This window comes from Aphis gossypii, chromosome 3 (genome assembly GCF_020184175.1).
Source record: "Aphis gossypii isolate Hap1 chromosome 3, ASM2018417v2, whole genome shotgun sequence".
Taxonomy (NCBI): Eukaryota; Metazoa; Arthropoda; class Insecta; order Hemiptera; family Aphididae; genus Aphis; species Aphis gossypii.
The window spans coordinates 23,315,931-23,333,282 of NC_065532.1; the positions used below are offsets into that span (position 1 = coordinate 23,315,931).

The following is a 17,352-nucleotide window of genomic DNA, read 5'->3' on the forward strand; positions in this document are numbered from 1 at the left end:
TTAATAATTTTCGATGTGAACTGTTTATTATTAATTAGTCATTTGACATTTCTAAACATATTATATATTTGTTAAACACAAAATATATAATATAAGTATAGATTAAAAAAACCATCACATAATATCATTGAACACAAAGTACACACATTACCTACCGACGTAATAGCAAGCAAGACAAGATGAAAGCCAGAAACGGGAAGGTAACGTACTTATACTACTATTAATTAATATTGTTGTTACATACTTATATTATGATGTTGAAAATGTCATCAGTTTCAATATAATATCCTAAGAGCAACATAGTTATTAACATTACCTTCATGTTTACATTATATTATAAATTATAATACATAATAGGTAATAAATGGCAGGCAGCACACGTGTAAGACATTATGTTATATCATTCGGCTAAAAAAGTACAAAATATGAATAATGTGCTATGATCGCGTGGCGAAAAACGGAAACCAGTTTCGGGATTGACATATAAATCGCCAATCGTCATTATATAGGTAGCTGGTTACTGTCATGTACCATTATTTATACTATCATACAAACCTATCAATAGATGACCTACTCATTATACACAATAGTTCTTCAAATTAAGAACTAACAATTTTTTTATTTTTACGTTTTTGTGTTTTTGAGAACATTTTTTTTTATTACATTATGCCTATTGACAAAGTTATTACAACACAAAATATTATTAATCATCTTTAATTTTTATTCTTATTATTAAAATCTTTACATTTTTTTGTAACTTTATTTACCAGAGTAAAATTATAATGTTTTGAACATTTCAATAGAATATTAAGTCACACACCAAACCAATGTTAGGTATGTACCATACACGTAATTATAGTTAAAACTTAAAAGCATTTATGTATTTTATAGGTTTTTCACAAAACGTTGGAATACTACTTGATGGTAATTTATAAAATGCAGTTAGGTATTCATAGGTTTATATAGCTTATTGGGCACTTTTAAAATTTAAAATTTAGTTACCTATGTTGTTTTAGTTAAAGTGTAAAACTTCAAATAATAATATCTAACAGTAAGAAATATACTTTTATATTTCCCGATAAAATGGCGGACAGTTGTTAATAAAAAAAAAATCACTCCGTATAATATTATATACCTATACAATATTATAAATCGTTTCCCCACCGCGGTTCGGATCTTCTTCGCCGACTGGCCGAGTCCAAGGCCAAGGACGATATAATCCGGTGTTCAGATTAATACCGACGTGTGCTAGGTAGATTCACTACACGTCATAAAGATACGTCATTCTATAGTGCGGCGTGCGTGAAGCGGGTCGCTCTCTCTCCTCACTCGATCGTCCGATCGAAAACGAAAATAATTACATCAAACGTGCTCGGCGCACGAGAAATACATATAATAATATCATTGCAAAGAGTACTTCTATGCACAGTATATTATTCGCGTGACAACCGTTTGTGCCGTGTCGCGAAAATCCTCGAAATCCTTCTGCGGGGACGCTGCAAACTTACGATTTAATATAAATACTGTATAGGTACCATGACGGACATCAAGACGGTTTTCGTCACGGGCGGCGCAGGATACATCGGCAGCCATTGCGTCCTGTCTCTACTGGAGGCCGGCTACGACGTGGTGGCCATCGATAACTTCACAAACAGCGTTGGCAAGGAGCAAACCGCTGCCAGCTTGGACCGGGTTCGCCGCATCACTGGCAAGGAGATAACCTTTTACAAGTGCGACCTGTTGGACGTCCAGCAGCTAGACGAAATTTTCGACAAAGTACCTATAAATTTAAATTACCTGTACTTTATTATTGTATTGTTATTCTAGAGGCGCATTTATCGTCGGAAAACCTAAAACAATTATTAGGTATTATTTTTAAAAAATATTTTCTATCACTCAAATCAGTATTTAAACGCCACAGTCTAAACGTCCAAAGCCGTGTACAAACCAATAGTGGACAAATATTTGAGTCTATTTGGCTTTAAAATACCTATTATTGTACATGCTGGACATTAGACAATACCGACCTTTTAAATAATACGAAATTATAAATAAAAATTGTTATTAGCTTTAGTTCAACTGATCTGGAGCCTCGTTTATAGTGGTAATAACTAATATTAATTGATTCATGATGTTAGGCTTGGAACTTTGTGCATTTGAATTTCGAAATATAATTTCACCATGGTATCAATATTTTAGGAAGATGCGATTATATGTAAGGTAAAATCGATAAGAATGCTTAAACGACGACGAGCCAGTACACTTTAGTTGAATGTGGTCCATATTTATACCTAGTATCAAGTAATATACAACTATATAAAATAACACCAATACAATAAAAATATATATATATTCTAACTATCAAATTTACCATTAAACACAAACATTGCAGGAATAGATGGATTATTTTTTAAATACAATAAAAAATATAAGAAGGTATTCAACATAAGTATTACTTATGTAAGTCTTTTAAAAAATATAATCATTTTTAACATGCGATCTTCCAGTGAGTAAATCCAATAATTAAAAACGCGATGCACAAGGAAAAAGTGTGAGTGCTGACAAGCCCCTCTTGCCCGCACCAACGATAAATAATTCGTATGAATAATTAACATAATATATTTTGATCTAATACAAATTCTTAGGTACCTATTACTTCAATTTTACACACATACTTAATTATACAAGTAAAAATCATAAATCCAAACATTGATTACCTAATAAGAATGTTTTTTGTTTAACTTCTAGAAAAGTATTTAAAGATGGAGCCCGCCATGCGTTTATAATATTATACAAATAGGTATACATACAAGCGCGTATTAACTGAAATATCTTTAAGGTTGAAAAGTTAGGTGATATACGTATCACTCCGAAATTATTCTTTTTAAACAATTATCTAAAAAATATTTAAAAAATATGTCAGTATGTCACATGTGCACAGTTTTACTCGTGTTCAGGGTAGTTACTTTTCTATTTTTCTATGGGCATTTTGGTTAATATTTACAAAGCAATATATCGCAATTATTTTTGTTTTTAGAGGGGCTAGAAATCCCCCAGAAAACCACCAAATGCGTAGGCACACGTAAAATACCGGACAAATTTATACTTACATATATAGTTATGTGCTGTATATTATTTTTGAAAAAGTATTATACTTGTGATGCGCAGTGTAGTCATGTTGCATAGAGTTCCGAGCCTTTTGAGATATAAATACTTACATTAAATATAAATATTACTTATCTGTATATTATTATGTTACTATTACACCATCGTTATTATGTGATCGTTGTTAACCGATGTTATAGCATAAATTCGACTGTGTTATACACTTTGCTGCAGTGAAATCGGTCGGAGAATCGATGAAACAACCTCTCAAGTATTACAAGAATAACATAATAGGCGCAATGAATCTTCTTGAAGTGATGGCCTCTCATGGGTGTTACCAGCTAGTGTTCTCCAGCTCGTGTACTGTTTACGGGAACCCGTCATCTTTGCCCATAACCGAAAGTCACCCAACTGGCAATATCACCAATGTATACGGCCGTACGAAATATTTCATCGAAGAGATACTCAGAGACGTCGCTAACTCCGAGAAAGTAAATATTTGCTGACCAAATAATTTCAACAACTTACTTAAGTCTAAAAGCATCCACGTAATATATAATTAGTTTGTGCTGTATTGATTTGTCGTCACAAATTAAACGTTTCGATTTTTTTTTTTTTTGTTTCATATAAAAAGAGATGGAACATCGTGAGCCTGAGGTACTTTAATCCAATAGGAGCTCATTCGTCGGGATTGATCGGAGAAGACCCAACGACTAACTTTTCAAACTTAATGCCATACATAGCGCAAGTGGCGTTAGGGAAGAAGTCCAGTTTGTCAATCTACGGTGGAGATTATGCGACCCCTGATGGAACCGGTACATAATATTTACACGTCATACAGCATCAATGTGCGTTATTAGTTTTTCATAAATTCCCTTGTTTGCAGGTATAAGAGATTATGTTCATGTGATGGACTTGGCCGAAGGGCATGTGGCAGCTTTAAAAAAATTACAATCAAAGCATTTACATTTACAGGTGACTATAATTATTATATATTTTTTTGTTTATAAAACATTCATAGAAACATAAAAAAAATATGTTTTTAAATTTAATTTATAAAATATAGTATTAATAAGTGCTTTCATTTTAAGCAACTCATAGCAAAATCTATGTTTAAATATAGGAAAAATTAATTATAAATGAATAATGATATCATCTGCACAATCCATGATTAAAATACCAATGTATAATTTATTTAAATGTATTTATTATAATTATATGATTATAGGTTTATAACTTAGGAAGCGGACAAGGAACTTCTGTATTGGATTTTATAAAAACCTTTGAAAAAGTAACAGGTATCAAAGTACCATATACAATTGAAGCACGCCGTGAAGGTGACATAGCATCAATGTATGCCAATTGTGATTTTGCAAAATTTGATCTTGGTTGGACAGCTAAATATACCTTAGAAGATATGTGTAAGTTAATATAAAACATTATTAATAATATAAAATATATTATAATACATCAAACACATTATACATTTTAGGCAGAGACTCTTGGAAATGGCAAACCATGAATCCAAATGGTTACAAGTCAAACGATACAGCAAGTATGAATGGTAAAGCAGACGGACATTAAATTACCTTAAGTGTTTAGATTTACAACAATCGTCAGTGTAATATGATTTTTTTTTTGTTTGCCCATACTAATAAACATTGGTCATTTTTAAATGCAGCTAAACAACAGTAGAACAATTTAGAATATTCTTTAGGCAAAGATGAATTGGATATCATAGTCTTGAGCCATTCAATAGTCCTAGAAGACTATAAAATAAAAACTTTAGTAAAGAAAAAAACATAAAAGAACAAGTTATTCTTACCTGTGATGTATTTTTAGAATATGTTGCTAAAGCAACAGGAAAAACTGAACAATTAAGTTTTCTGTTAAAAGTGAAACTTATAGTGTCATATCCCGATAATGTGACTATGAAATTAATGAAAATTGAGCACAACACATCAAATAAACCCTGAAATAAACATTTAAAAACTATATGAATTAATTAATTAATTGATTTTTATTAAATTAAATATAAACTCAATATAAAAATGATACAAAAATAAATGATAATAAAAAATTTTAATAAATTAACAATACCTACATTTTCGAAGGAATTTGTTTTCTTTACGAAACTGGTTAAATAAATCATAAAATTAGCTATTAACTCATTGTGATATGGAACGAACATTTTGAGTTTAAAAACTTCCATAACTGTGTCATATAAAAATTCATGATTTCTAAAAAAAGTAAAAACATGATTTAAAAAAAGATTTATTGTGACAATAATGAAAAACTACTTTACTTGGAAAATTGATTGCATGCTTGAACACATTCGTTCAGTGAATCAAAAGATGTGTTACTAGAAATAAAATTCTGTGCACTGCAAAGAATTATAAACTTTTGCAACATTGATTCTTGAACTGGATACGGTCTTAAATTTTTTAGCATTTCAGTTGGCATGCTTAAGCAGCAACCGAGGAATGCATAAATTATTTCCTATAATTAATCAAAATAAATATTTTGGATCTTATTTTTTAAATATATAGACAAACCTTATTTTCCAAATTTATTGTATACCAGATATTTTGTAAAATATCACAAATAAAGTGTACATTTTCCATATTTGTTTGAGGACTTTGTAATATGTTTTTAAATTCTGATAAAATATGACATAACAAATCAACATCTACAAAATTTTAAATATTTAAAATACAAATCAATAAAAATTGCATATTTATTTAAAATAATAGTAACTATACCTAAATTGCTGTTAGAATGTATTTTATGTATCTTATTTAAAATTTCATTAACCATGTCCGTCACAAATTGCTTTTGTAAATCGTGAAAAATAATATTGGAAACTTTATATAATACTGTAACCAGTAATTTAATTTGATTTGTCTGAAAAAAATATTCAATATGGTTTATAAGTAAAAACTAAACAAATATATGAGAGCATGAATTTTACATCAAAATTTGAGTGATGATCATAGCATTTGGATAGGAGTCGAAATGCTGAAGTAGATTTTGTTGATTGCTTTGCAATTAATATAACTGACTCTTTCCAAAGCTTATTATTGGGACCTTCAATCACATATTTTTCTAAAAAGCCCCAATCAAATGGATACATTTGTTTATCAGCACCATTAATCACAGCTAAACAAGCCACTTTGGTATCTTCATCAACATCCAATGTTTGTTTTCGTTTTGGAACAACAAATGACATTAATCCTCGAGCTATGCTATGATCGGAAAGATGTTTTAAATGTTTTGGTTCATCTGTAAATTAAAATTCAAATAATTAACAGCTTACTAAACAAAAATATTCTATTTATAGCACTAACTGTCTGATTGGACTCTTATTATGACATTTTTTTCTAACTCTCGCCTAAGCCAAACTGATAACATCATTTGAGCTTCATTGATAAATCGTTTGTTAATACTTTGTAGAAATTTTACCCAACACTCGCCTATAACAATCAATATTATATTAATAATAATAAAAAAAAAAATGAAATAACAACATTGTTACCAGGTATAGGTCCATTAAATAAGTCCAATTTTTCTGAATCCTCCAATTGTGTAACAACTTTTGGATAACTTTGAAATATTTTTGGTAAAACATTGAAAGGCATGGTTTCTAAATCTGTGCCAGACAAAGACCTAAAACATTAAAATTAAAATTGTATAAAGATTTGATTAATTTAAACCACGGTATATTACAGTAATAATATAATAATATACAGAGATTTAAACTTACTTCAAAGCACATTTGACTGTATTATCGTTGGAATGTAATACCATAGACCATAACTTTTGAAAACAATCAATACGTTTTTCATTTTCTGTTGTTTGATTAGATAACACCATCAATAAATTGCAATAGCTGTACAAAATGAAAATTAAACATTATACTCTTCTTTTCTTAACGTTTTTAATACAATTTTAATAAAATCATACCTAGATATAACAGAAGAATGGTGAATGTCTAAATTGGTTTTATCAATCATTTTTATAAGAGATTCTGGATTCATGTACTCAGCTAAACACAAATCTACTGAAGATTCAAATGCCAATTTCATTGGCAAGTGCATAGAATGTTTTATGTAAAATCCAATCATTTGTTTTAAAACAGATACTAAATCTGAATTAGGACTAAAAATAAAATATAATGTTTATAGTCAATATCTATTCTATGCTTATTAGTTATTTTTAATGTTATTATTACTTTGATTTGACCATTTTTCTAATAGTATAAGACTTAACGACATTCCACTGCCATCCTGGTTTATCTTTTGATAAACAATACATTAAAAATCTGTAACATCTAACTTCTGTTATCCATAGGTCATAATACATATCAATACTTAATTTATTCAGTGTCTCATCATTGCTATTTTCAAAACGTTTTATCAAACTTATAATTAATGAAATGTTTTCCTATAAAAGATAAATACAATTAATATAATATAAGAGTAAGGTTAAATAGATACTTTCTCGTCTTAGAAAAAATGATGAGCAAGAAAATGTCTGATACCTAGAATTATTTTATACAATGCACTGTAATTGTATACAATGCTAAAAATTAATACAATACATAAAGTAGATATTTTAGAAAAAATATATATTTCAATCAGGCATTTGAAATCAGCCATAATTATTAATAAAAAATCCTTTTTCTATAAGTATTTTTGAAGCAAATGTAATAGAATTTTACTTAACTAACTAGCAACACTTCTATAAAGAAAATTTTTAATTTAGCTTAATATTTTATTATTATTTAAATAGTTGTTTATAGTAATTAAATGTAGAGTTAACTATAATGCTGTATTATGGTTGGTATTTAAAGTATTTAAACTAAATTACAATAAAACAAAAAGGTACAAGAAAAAATATTTTCAAAAAAAAAAAAAAATCATCAAACCATACAATCAACGTTTTTATACTCAATATTACAGTTTTAATCAATATTTTTTTTTACCTACTGGTATGATAACATGTTCAAATATTTAAAAGTGGTTAGAATTAAGAAACTAAGTCTTTGATTAATATTTAATGGTAAGTACTTTTAAATTAGAAACGTAATAGAAAATTAATTTTGATAATTTTTAGTTTAAAGATTATTATTAGTAAAATTGTCATTAGCTATTTGTAGAACATTTATTTCAGTGTATACGTCTAATTAAACATTAATGTATTTATAATTGCTACAAAAAAGTAATACACTAACCGGTACACAAGCTGCTGTAGGTATGGCTTTTATTAAATCAAATCGACCATTATGACATATTTCTAGATCCAAAGAATATGAAATCAATGGCAATAAAAACTGTTTATTTAATAATTTTAATATAGTCTGTTGTTGAAAGCGATCACAGATTTTACTTAAGTAAAGACCTGCCAAATAAAAATTAAACTGAGTATCATTTAATAAATCACTGGTATAGTTAATGTCGGACAACCATTTTGTGGTAAATTCCTTGTTACTAAATTCTGGACATAATCTAAAAAATCAAAATAATTCAAGTTAGTTTACACATTATAATTTAATGTACTTTCAGCACTGTTATATAAATATGCTAATAAAGTATCTTACTTAATCAATGAATATGATGACATTAAAAATGAATCACTTGATAAAAATGGATATAACTTATGATTATTAGCACATGACTTTGATATAACATCTAAAATTATAAAACAAAATATATAACATATTTTTATAAAATATAAACTAAGATCTTACTATCAGAATTAAAAGTTGACAAAATCATAGTCATTTTTTCATTATCAATTAATTTTGTACGATTCCATTGCAAAATGCTTGCTATGACAGTCTGTGCAATTATTTTATGGCACCCATACTTTTGAACTATATTTAAGCCTGAAAAAATAACCAAAATTGTAAGTAAAATAAAAATTATTAAGAAAAAAAATGTGTTTATTACAAAAATCGATAATTTTGTGAACAAATTTTGAAGAGCATAAACTAAGAGTTCTGGAACAACACAGTAATGAAATGTCAGATGCGCATGGACATAATATCAGAAGACTATTTAAACGTTGGAACATGGAAGTTGGATCGAAACCATATGAAATAAGTTGAATTGATGTTTGAATTAAACACAAACATAAATTGTACTTTGTTGTATGTAATGAATCTGGAATTGTGATACAAAATTCTTCTAAAATATTGTATAAAAATAGAATGTCATCCAGATTATCAATCTGTAATAAATAATAACCATAAACTGTAATAAAAATATTATAAGTAAAATAATAAATTCAATATTGACATATATTTCACCTGTAGCCAAGAATAAATTTCAAATAATAAATCATAATCAGATGCACAGTTGAGTATTTCAACAAATAGTTTGACGAACATACTACGATGGTTTGACGATGTCTGAGACAAAAAAATGAATTTAAACAACCGTTTTGTGACATTTAACCAGCCATTTATGAATCTAGAACATTAATTTAAATTCATAGTAAGATTTATTATGAAATATGTGTTTAATTATTAATAAACCTAATTAATTAAAATAAATTATTACTCGTGATCATCAAAATGTGTATTGATTTTCATATGAAATAAAATTGCATGCCATTCTTCAATACTTTCATCCATTATTTTAATTAAAATATCAACCAGAATGTTGATGTTACTGTTGTTGTCTTTGTTTTTCAACCCAAAAACTAATAATTCAAATATTTCTTGTATAAATCCAGTTCTACATTTAATTTGAGGATTTAGGACAACTAACCAGTCAATTAACAATTGGTTTTGATAGTTATTAGACATCATGAATGTACATAAAGCTCGTAATGTTGTAGTACTGATGATTGGATTTTGGTTACAACAATATTCTTGAAGAAGTAACATTTCAGGTATCTATATTAAAATTAATTAAATTATTGTTATTGAGTCTTAAATTAATTAAATTAATATAATACAATTAATTCTCGGTAACATTTCAAATAGGTTTTTGATAACTTGAAAATTTTTAAATCCTTTGGAATGTTTAAGTTACCGAGAGTCAAGTGTATCCTAAGTATTATTCCTGTAGTAGTAGGTACCTAGTTAGGAATAGTTTAATCTATAAGCTCTAACAACAGTATTTACGTAACAATCATGGCATAAGAATGGTTCATTGCCAAGAATAGAACAAGAAATAAAATAAAAATGAATAATTACATTTGTCATGTCTGAACGGTTTCCTCTGATTTTAGATTTAATCATATTAATTAGATTGTCCGTTGCCTAAAAAACGAAACAAATAAAATTTGAATTAGGTAGGTATTTAATAAGTCTAATAAACAATGATCATTGAGTTATATTTACAGCAGTTACTGAAATTGTATTCCCAGAGTCTATTTTTCGTTTGATCTCAGTCAGAGTATCCATTGTAAGATATTTTGTATATTACAACAAAACAATGTACACACTACTTTAGTGTTAGTGTTGTAAAATAGGTAATTGCACAAAACAAAATATCAACAATTATTTACAGTTTACAATTGGCAAAAGAATAACGATTCAAGTAAAATCTTAAATAGAATTAAAGTTTAAAATATCTAAACATTCTAGTCTCTAGATACCTACTAAGGCACTCATGCTGACAGCTAACGAATATTAAATATTAATGTCAAACACGAGTTTAAATATTATCTTGAGCCACTCTATCAACATTTTTATCAACAGTATCACAACTGTCATAACCCAGATACCGCGTGTTTGATAACAATCACATCTGATACTTGAAAATAAAATAGTAAATAGTAGTTTCTCAATTATGTGTAATTGTGTAATATATTACTATTGCTAATTATAATTATTTAAAAAAATAATTTTAAAAATGTTGTTTAGTGTTATTACTTAGATATTACTTGTTCGATCTTATTCACCGTTGTTAGTTTGATATGAATTTTTTTTTAAGAAAAACTGAAAATACATAGATAATATTAGATAATGTATTTTAAAAATTATTGAAATACTCAAGTATCATAATTGTATTAAACTCTTTACTAAACATTTAGATGTTTAAATTTCGTAATATGTTATTTTTTAATATTTGTACAAAATGTGAAACATCAAGAAGCTTAGTATGTTTAAATTTGACCTCAAAAAAACACACATTCACTGTAGAAGACAAACTACCCAAATTGGAAAATTCAATTTGCAACTACCACCATGATGCATTAGATTCGTTTACTAACAGCCTTGTTTTGGAAAATATGATGAAATGGAAATCAGACAATTCTGTCTCTACAAACCATAAATTATCAAAAGTCAAATCAAATTCTATATTTGAGCTCTGTGATGATCCAGACCATCTGACCACATATCTACAACAATGCCTTGATGGTTATTCCCAAGTCAGTGAAAGTGCACTAAATCAATTTAGATTGACAATGGCAAGACATGGAAAAATTAATGGTTTAGTATTAATTGAAAGACTCAACAAAAAGTATGGCTATTGTATTAAAGAGTCTGACTTACAAATGAATTTTGCTGAAGCGTACTGGACAAATGGTAATTTGCATAGTATGTTCAAAATTTTTGAATCAACCTACTCTGTTGAGTCAATAAAAGTTAATTACGTATTAGAACCCATTATTAATACTATAGTTAAAACACATGGTGCTGCATCAGTAGTCATGGTTTCAAAATTTGTCAACTCGATAGTTATCCAACATAGAGATTATCATCCAATGGTTATCCTGTGGAAGTACTTATTTTTAAGTGAACTATATAATGACAACCTAGAAGCAGAAAAGTTAATACAACAAAATACTAATTTAATAGAAAATATACAATACCTTACACCAGTCCTTACAAAAAAATTATTAAAAACACATAAAATTGATTATGTTCAAAAAATGTTGATAATTCTTTTAAAACATAAACGAATGGAACCTTATCAATGGATTTTAAGTTCTATGTTTGAGTATTATTGTGAGTATATTATATTTTTATACTATTTAAAAATAATAATAATTTTTGATAAATATAATATATTATAAATTATTATAAATGTACCTACTTTATAAAAATGTTATATAAATAAAATAGGTAGCTAAAATATAAAATATGGTAAAATAAATAATAAATAATATTACATTATTAAAAAAAAAAAACGGAGGGAAATGTCCTCATCGAAAATATATTACGAAAAAAAGTTTGCCATTCATTCAAAATATATTATACTTTTCACGGTCCCCTTTTCCGAAAAATTATTAGTAAAGTGTAATATACCAATATAAATACAAGTTTAATAATTTTAAATGTTAATTTCATAAAATTACTTTAATTATATTAACTATAAGGTGGTAATGAATGATAACCATGTAATTGCCAATGAGTCATCAGTTCATCAGATATTACTCACAATAATTATGTCTTGATAACTAATATCTATAATGGCGTACATCAATGATATATGTTACAAATACAAATATAGTATAAAATTCATGAATTAATAGAATATAGTAGGATTATTATTGATAATTTAATATTTTACTTACATAAACAAATATTTCAGACTGTAACAAATAAGAGGTACATATTAAATTAATTTATATTTTTAACTACAATAATATGTTTTTTGTTATGGTATAAAGTTTAAACAACCCTATACTTATGTATTTACTTAAAGATTGTAGTTTTTATCACACAAAATAACAACAATTTAATTCAAAAATATTTTATTGTTAAAACAAATAAATGTTCATAAAAAAAATATATATATATATAATAAACATTATACAATAATTAATTATACATATTTGTACAAGTTTATTATTTTAATAATATTAAAATACCTAGTTTTTGTAATTGACAATTTAAATATTATTATTCAGTCAGTATTGATTTAAAAAAATATGTTTTTATTTATGTTTTAGATACATTAGGAAATGTTAGCCAATGCAAAGAAATTATGAAACACTCCATTGAACTCAATGTACCATTAACAGAAGCACAGCAATCACGTTTAATTCGTATGGTGTTCAACAACAAACATCAACAAAAAATCAACAAGGAAGTGACTGCGACTATATTTAAACTTATGTTTTAAATTAGTATGATAGTTGTCAATAATTTTTTTTTTTTTTTTTAACCAAATATTTATATATTGCTTTATATATTATATTATACTAGTTACGTTAAATAATATTAATAATAAAAAAACAATATTTAAAATGGTAACACTAACTGTAATACTGTGATAGTTGAATTCTTAGGGGTTTTTTTTAATAACAGCTAGTAATTTAATTACAGAAAAAAATACATAAAAAACAAATTGGAAAAAGTGATAATAATTAATAGTTATTATTATAATGTAATAAAAATAAATCCATCCCATTAAAACATTAAAAATTGACTTATGTATAAATTCTTAAACATTAGTGATCCAAATGAATAATATTATTTGGTCTTTTTCATTGTAAAAATAAATTATTATCAGAAAAGAATACTTTGAAAATAAATATAATAGATTAATATTTAATATTAACTAGATATTGAATAAATTAATATTGATAAGAACAACTTAACAGTACTATTAACAAGGTATCACAAATACATAATTCGGATTTTACACATTATATAAAATAATAGATCTATCGTTTTAGTTTGAATTATTTGATAAGGTTAAATAGTATATGTTTTTACTAGAATATAAACAATTATGATAAACTCTTGTCAAATTAGATGATTCCATGAATAACAAACTTCATAGAAAATGTTAGTAAAACAAAGGAAGTACTCGTGTAGACGGTAAAAATCAGTAAAACTTTGGCTGTAAATTAAACAAACATTTATTATAAGTAAGTAAAAGAATACTAATTTTATCGAGTACATACTTGCTCTGGTGTTGTAGTTGATGGGACAAAATTATCATCATCATCAGAATCATCGTCACCAGAAGATTCACTGCGATCTTTTAAGGCTATAAATTAGAATCGATTATTGAAGAGATAAAAAGTTGTCAATAGGTTACTTTTATAATACAAACATACAGTTTCTGAGATAGTTGATGTTAGTACTGTTTTGTTGTGCTTTATCTCTAGATAGTTTATCAAAACAATTAAGGCAGACACGTAATTGTTTAGTTGATTGATTTGGTAATAAAAATCGTTTACTAGAACATGGACCACATACTACAGTACCACAGTTACGACAATGATGCTGAAACCCAATAAAAAATTACAATTATAAAGAAGTGCATAATTATAACTTTTTTCATATTGCAATTACTCTTCGATTGAGGACTGTGAATTGAGTTTTTTTACAATGCATGCAAACATTGGCTTCAGAATCTGGAACCCATACCGCAGCATGGACTTCTACGGCTTTTTTACCACTTTTTCTTAACAGATCTTCAATACATTTATTAATGTGCGCCATCCATTCTTGTTTTTCTGTTGAAGTGGCAGCATAGACAGCAAATGACTTAGATGTCGTTCGAATTAGCCAACCATTTCTCAACTCTTAATAATAAGATACACAATGATACTTTTTTTGTTGATATGTTAATACTAATTAATTGAATAACACTTAGTAATTGTATTTGTAACTTACGCCCTTCGTCTTGTAAAGATTCCAATTTTACTTCTTCTAATGGTATAACATGCTGCTTGTTATACTAGAATACATTTATAAGCTTTAGTAAATGTTTACAATACTTTTTTCAATGATAATTACTTTTTTTTTATTTATAAGTATATTTCCATATACTAGAATGTCGTTGAACAAAAAGAATTGTCTAGGTTTTGGTTTTTTTCGACAAATTTTTGTCAGCACGCCTTCACCAACTAATACACGCCCAGGAACGGCCAAAGGCTATAATGATAAATGCAAAAATGTGTCAATAAAATATAATAACAAAGCATATTGTATATTGTGTAATGTTATTGACAAAATGTAATTTCTTTAAACAATCAGTAGTAGGGATTTCACTTACTTGTCCTGAACTACCAAAACAACTTTCGACCATAGTAATGCGACGAGCATTTGCCTCACTATTCACTGAAAATTCAAAAAATGTATATACACACAAATAAAAGTTAATTTTCAAATAAAAGATGAAATAAAATAAAAATTACTCACCTAATCGGTCCACCATTGTTTGAGCACTATTGCAATCCACTGCAAGGGGCCAAAATAGCCAATATGATAACAAATAATTAGTAATATATAACAAATTAATACTTTTCAAGGTCTACAACGGTTACTATAAAAGGAAGTAATTTCAAAAAAAAAAAAAAATTAATACTTCCCTACAGTCCTAACCAGTTAACGATTTTGAAAACAATAAGGCCCGTGTCATAACTCACAATCAACATCACAATATTTATCAAATTCTTATTTCTTATCACTTTGACGTCATTGTCGTTTCATTATTATGTTTTACCCACATAATATTATATGAACATTATTATCGTACCTATCTACTATAATATAACTAATATGCTTTTGCTGTTCATACACAATCACCGTGTAACAACTTTCAAGTTACAATCACTATATTTATTTAAAGTAGAATTGAACCAATTATTTATTAATGATACGATAAAAAAAAGGTTTTTATATTTAGCTATTTAGGCTTATCGTATGTATGTAGATGTAATATAATTCAATATTTGTGTTGCTATTATTATAATGTAGTTTATGAGATCAAAGTAAATATTGACGAGTCGTTATCTGTCTCTAAAGAGTATTTTTTTTTTTTTTAAATTGTTTACCCACTTATAATATTATTGGTCTCTACCCAATAACGATTACCTATGATTTACGTACCTATCGAACTATTAACATTCAACACGAATTATTATAACACGAGCGACAAGTGTTATCGAACAAAATTAAAATAAAACGTACAAAGTACCTACACATATAATAATATTGTTTATAATATTATAACATACTTTTTAGAGGTCGATCGTTTGTTTTCTTGAAATTCTAACAGGTCCACGTACGATATTATGCAATAATCTTATTATTGGCCTAGGTAATCGAGTTCTCGTGATGTACCGTCGCACGCAGTGTGCACTATGCAGTTTCGACTAAACTGCATTTTTCTCTTTACAGCGCGCTTGAGCGTGTCTGCGTATCGCATTCGAAGATAATAATATTATTATGCTAATGTTTATCGTCTATCGGCCACGATTCCAGGACGTAATTAGTGCCAGTACCTAACCCAAAGACACGATTAATTATTATTACAATGAAATACCTATTATCGGTATTATAATAGTGTTATTCCTATACTAATAATAATTTGTAAAATTACCATTAATCGAAATCGGTAGGTAGCTCAGACTTGCAGTTTATTACGAGGCGCCTCACAATAGTAGTTATCACAGCAATTTAAAATCTTGAATCTCATAATATTAGGTTGCACATAGTACGATTATTTCTTTTTTCCGTCGACATTCGAGTTCAAATTTCGACTATGACTATTTTATAGTTATTTTGTTGATCCTTTTGTTTTCTTCGTATAATTCAGTACCTAAAATATTATTCGAAGTGACTTAAAACATTCGCCACTACAACACAATATATTATGACGTTATTATTATTGTTATTATTTACTAAAAATACAAAATCCAATCATATCATTGGTTGTGACTATAGAGTATAGTATACTCTATGGTTGTGACATTTGGCCGAGTGGCGAGTACATGACGCTGTCTAATAATGATTAATTGAGTTTTCATTTACGCATTACGCAATACCTACGCTTAATATTGTGACTTCTGAATTCTGACTCGTCGTTACTTTGCATTTTGCCGTTACTGCATTCCTCTTTTATTTAAATATTTAATTGTGTGCTTCTGGTGGTTCGTCTCATTATACAACTAAAATGTTGTGCGTCTTTTTAAAAGTAAGTACCCGTTTTAAATATTTGTATTTAGTACCTAGGTGGCTAGAACACTAGGTAGTTCTCTACCATTATAGGTAGGTACATAATAATAACTAATGTATCCTTTAAGACAGTGTTTCCCAAAGGCTGTCTTGAAAATTTGGATTTTTTAAACATCGTGTGCCGTGATTTATAAAAATTAATTTTAATGTGCCACGATGGGTATGCGGTATTGCGGTCTACCGTTCGTTTTTATACTTCATATTACATATATGCGATCTATTATTGGTGCCATATGGTTGATATTATTTTTATCAAACATACGTAATTACTAATATAATATTACTATAAAAAACTTTCAAAAGCTCATAGC

The 17,352-nt window shown here is 27.4% G+C and overlaps 4 protein-coding genes across 6 annotated transcripts; 2 read left to right on the plus strand and 2 right to left on the minus strand.

Annotated features, from left to right (window-relative positions):
• The first annotated feature begins 802 nt into the window (after positions 1 to 802).
• LOC114132353 (UDP-glucose 4-epimerase-like) lies at positions 803 to 4,781 on the plus strand. The gene is made up of 6 exons (XM_027997796.2): positions 803 to 1,776; positions 3,306 to 3,596; positions 3,740 to 3,920; positions 3,992 to 4,080; positions 4,334 to 4,526; positions 4,598 to 4,781. The coding sequence occupies exons 1-6, from the start codon at positions 1,537 to 1,539 to the stop codon at positions 4,687 to 4,689; spliced, it is 1,086 nt and encodes a 361-aa protein (XP_027853597.2). The 5' UTR covers positions 803 to 1,536; the 3' UTR covers positions 4,690 to 4,781.
• Positions 4,263 to 10,764, minus strand: LOC114132351 (uncharacterized). 3 transcript variants are annotated; one of them, XM_027997792.2, is made up of 20 exons: positions 10,457 to 10,750; positions 10,310 to 10,375; positions 9,669 to 10,006; positions 9,416 to 9,578; positions 9,057 to 9,336; positions 8,855 to 8,992; positions 8,705 to 8,795; positions 8,339 to 8,612; positions 7,337 to 7,548; positions 7,069 to 7,263; positions 6,869 to 6,994; positions 6,641 to 6,771; positions 6,453 to 6,578; positions 6,077 to 6,387; positions 5,868 to 6,009; positions 5,661 to 5,794; positions 5,411 to 5,604; positions 5,210 to 5,345; positions 4,931 to 5,077; positions 4,263 to 4,874 (listed from the first exon to the last, which is right to left on the minus strand). In XM_027997792.2, the coding sequence occupies exons 1-20, from the start codon at positions 10,517 to 10,519 to the stop codon at positions 4,722 to 4,724; spliced, it is 3,420 nt and encodes a 1,139-aa protein (XP_027853593.2). In that variant the 5' UTR covers positions 10,520 to 10,750; the 3' UTR covers positions 4,263 to 4,721. The 3 variants fall into 3 exon arrangements, with proteins under 3 accessions (XP_027853593.2, XP_050058435.1, XP_027853595.2); XM_050202478.1 differs by lacking the exons at positions 10,310 to 10,375; positions 10,457 to 10,750 and having other exon boundaries at positions 9,669 to 9,810; positions 9,879 to 10,006; XM_027997794.2 differs by lacking the exon at positions 4,263 to 4,874 and having other exon boundaries at positions 4,937 to 5,077; positions 5,206 to 5,345; positions 10,457 to 10,764.
• Positions 10,765 to 10,917: 153 nt separating this feature from the next.
• Positions 10,918 to 13,468, plus strand: LOC114132352 (uncharacterized). Its single transcript, XM_027997795.2, has 2 exons — positions 10,918 to 12,070; positions 13,018 to 13,468. The coding sequence occupies exons 1-2, from the start codon at positions 11,152 to 11,154 to the stop codon at positions 13,188 to 13,190; spliced, it is 1,092 nt and encodes a 363-aa protein (XP_027853596.2). The 5' UTR covers positions 10,918 to 11,151; the 3' UTR covers positions 13,191 to 13,468.
• LOC114132354 (pleckstrin homology domain-containing family F member 2) lies at positions 12,803 to 16,631 on the minus strand. The gene is made up of 10 exons (XM_027997797.2): positions 16,407 to 16,631; positions 16,042 to 16,308; positions 15,224 to 15,262; positions 15,078 to 15,142; positions 14,819 to 14,956; positions 14,696 to 14,759; positions 14,372 to 14,604; positions 14,134 to 14,302; positions 13,978 to 14,063; positions 12,803 to 13,913 (listed from the first exon to the last, which is right to left on the minus strand). Coding segments are annotated over exons 2-10 (810 nt in total). The 5' UTR covers positions 16,043 to 16,308; positions 16,407 to 16,631; the 3' UTR covers positions 12,803 to 13,898.
• Positions 16,632 to 17,352: the final 721 nt, after the last annotated feature.

Bases quoted from the DNA above. Each gene is read 5' to 3' on its own strand.
- LOC114132353 (XM_027997796.2), top strand. From the start codon at position 1,537: ATGACGGACATCAAGACGGTTTTCGTCACGGGCGGCGCAGGATACATC. The intron at 3,921-3,991 runs GTACATAATATT...CCTTGTTTGCAG, and splicing joins TGCGACCCCTGATGGAACCG to GTATAAGAGATTATGTTCAT. The intron at 4,527-4,597 runs GTAAGTTAATAT...TATACATTTTAG, and splicing joins ATATACCTTAGAAGATATGT to GCAGAGACTCTTGGAAATGG.
- LOC114132351 (XM_027997792.2), bottom strand. From the start codon at position 10,519: ATGGATACTCTGACTGAGATCAAACGAAAAATAGACTCTGGGAATACA. The intron at 5,605-5,660 runs GTTTGTCTATAT...GATTAATTATAG, and splicing joins CAATAAATTTGGAAAATAAG to GAAATAATTTATGCATTCCT. The intron at 4,875-4,930 runs GTAAGAATAACT...TTTATTTTATAG, and splicing joins ATTCTAAAAATACATCACAG to TCTTCTAGGACTATTGAATG.
- LOC114132352 (XM_027997795.2), top strand. From the start codon at position 11,152: ATGTTTAAATTTCGTAATATGTTATTTTTTAATATTTGTACAAAATGT. The intron at 12,071-13,017 runs GTGAGTATATTA...TTTATGTTTTAG, and splicing joins TTCTATGTTTGAGTATTATT to ATACATTAGGAAATGTTAGC.
- LOC114132354 (XM_027997797.2), bottom strand. The intron at 14,957-15,077 runs GTAAGTGAAATC...TTATCATTATAG, and splicing joins GTTTTGGTAGTTCAGGACAA to CCTTTGGCCGTTCCTGGGCG. The intron at 14,064-14,133 runs GTATGTTTGTAT...TCTAATTTATAG, and splicing joins CATCAACTATCTCAGAAACT to CCTTAAAAGATCGCAGTGAA.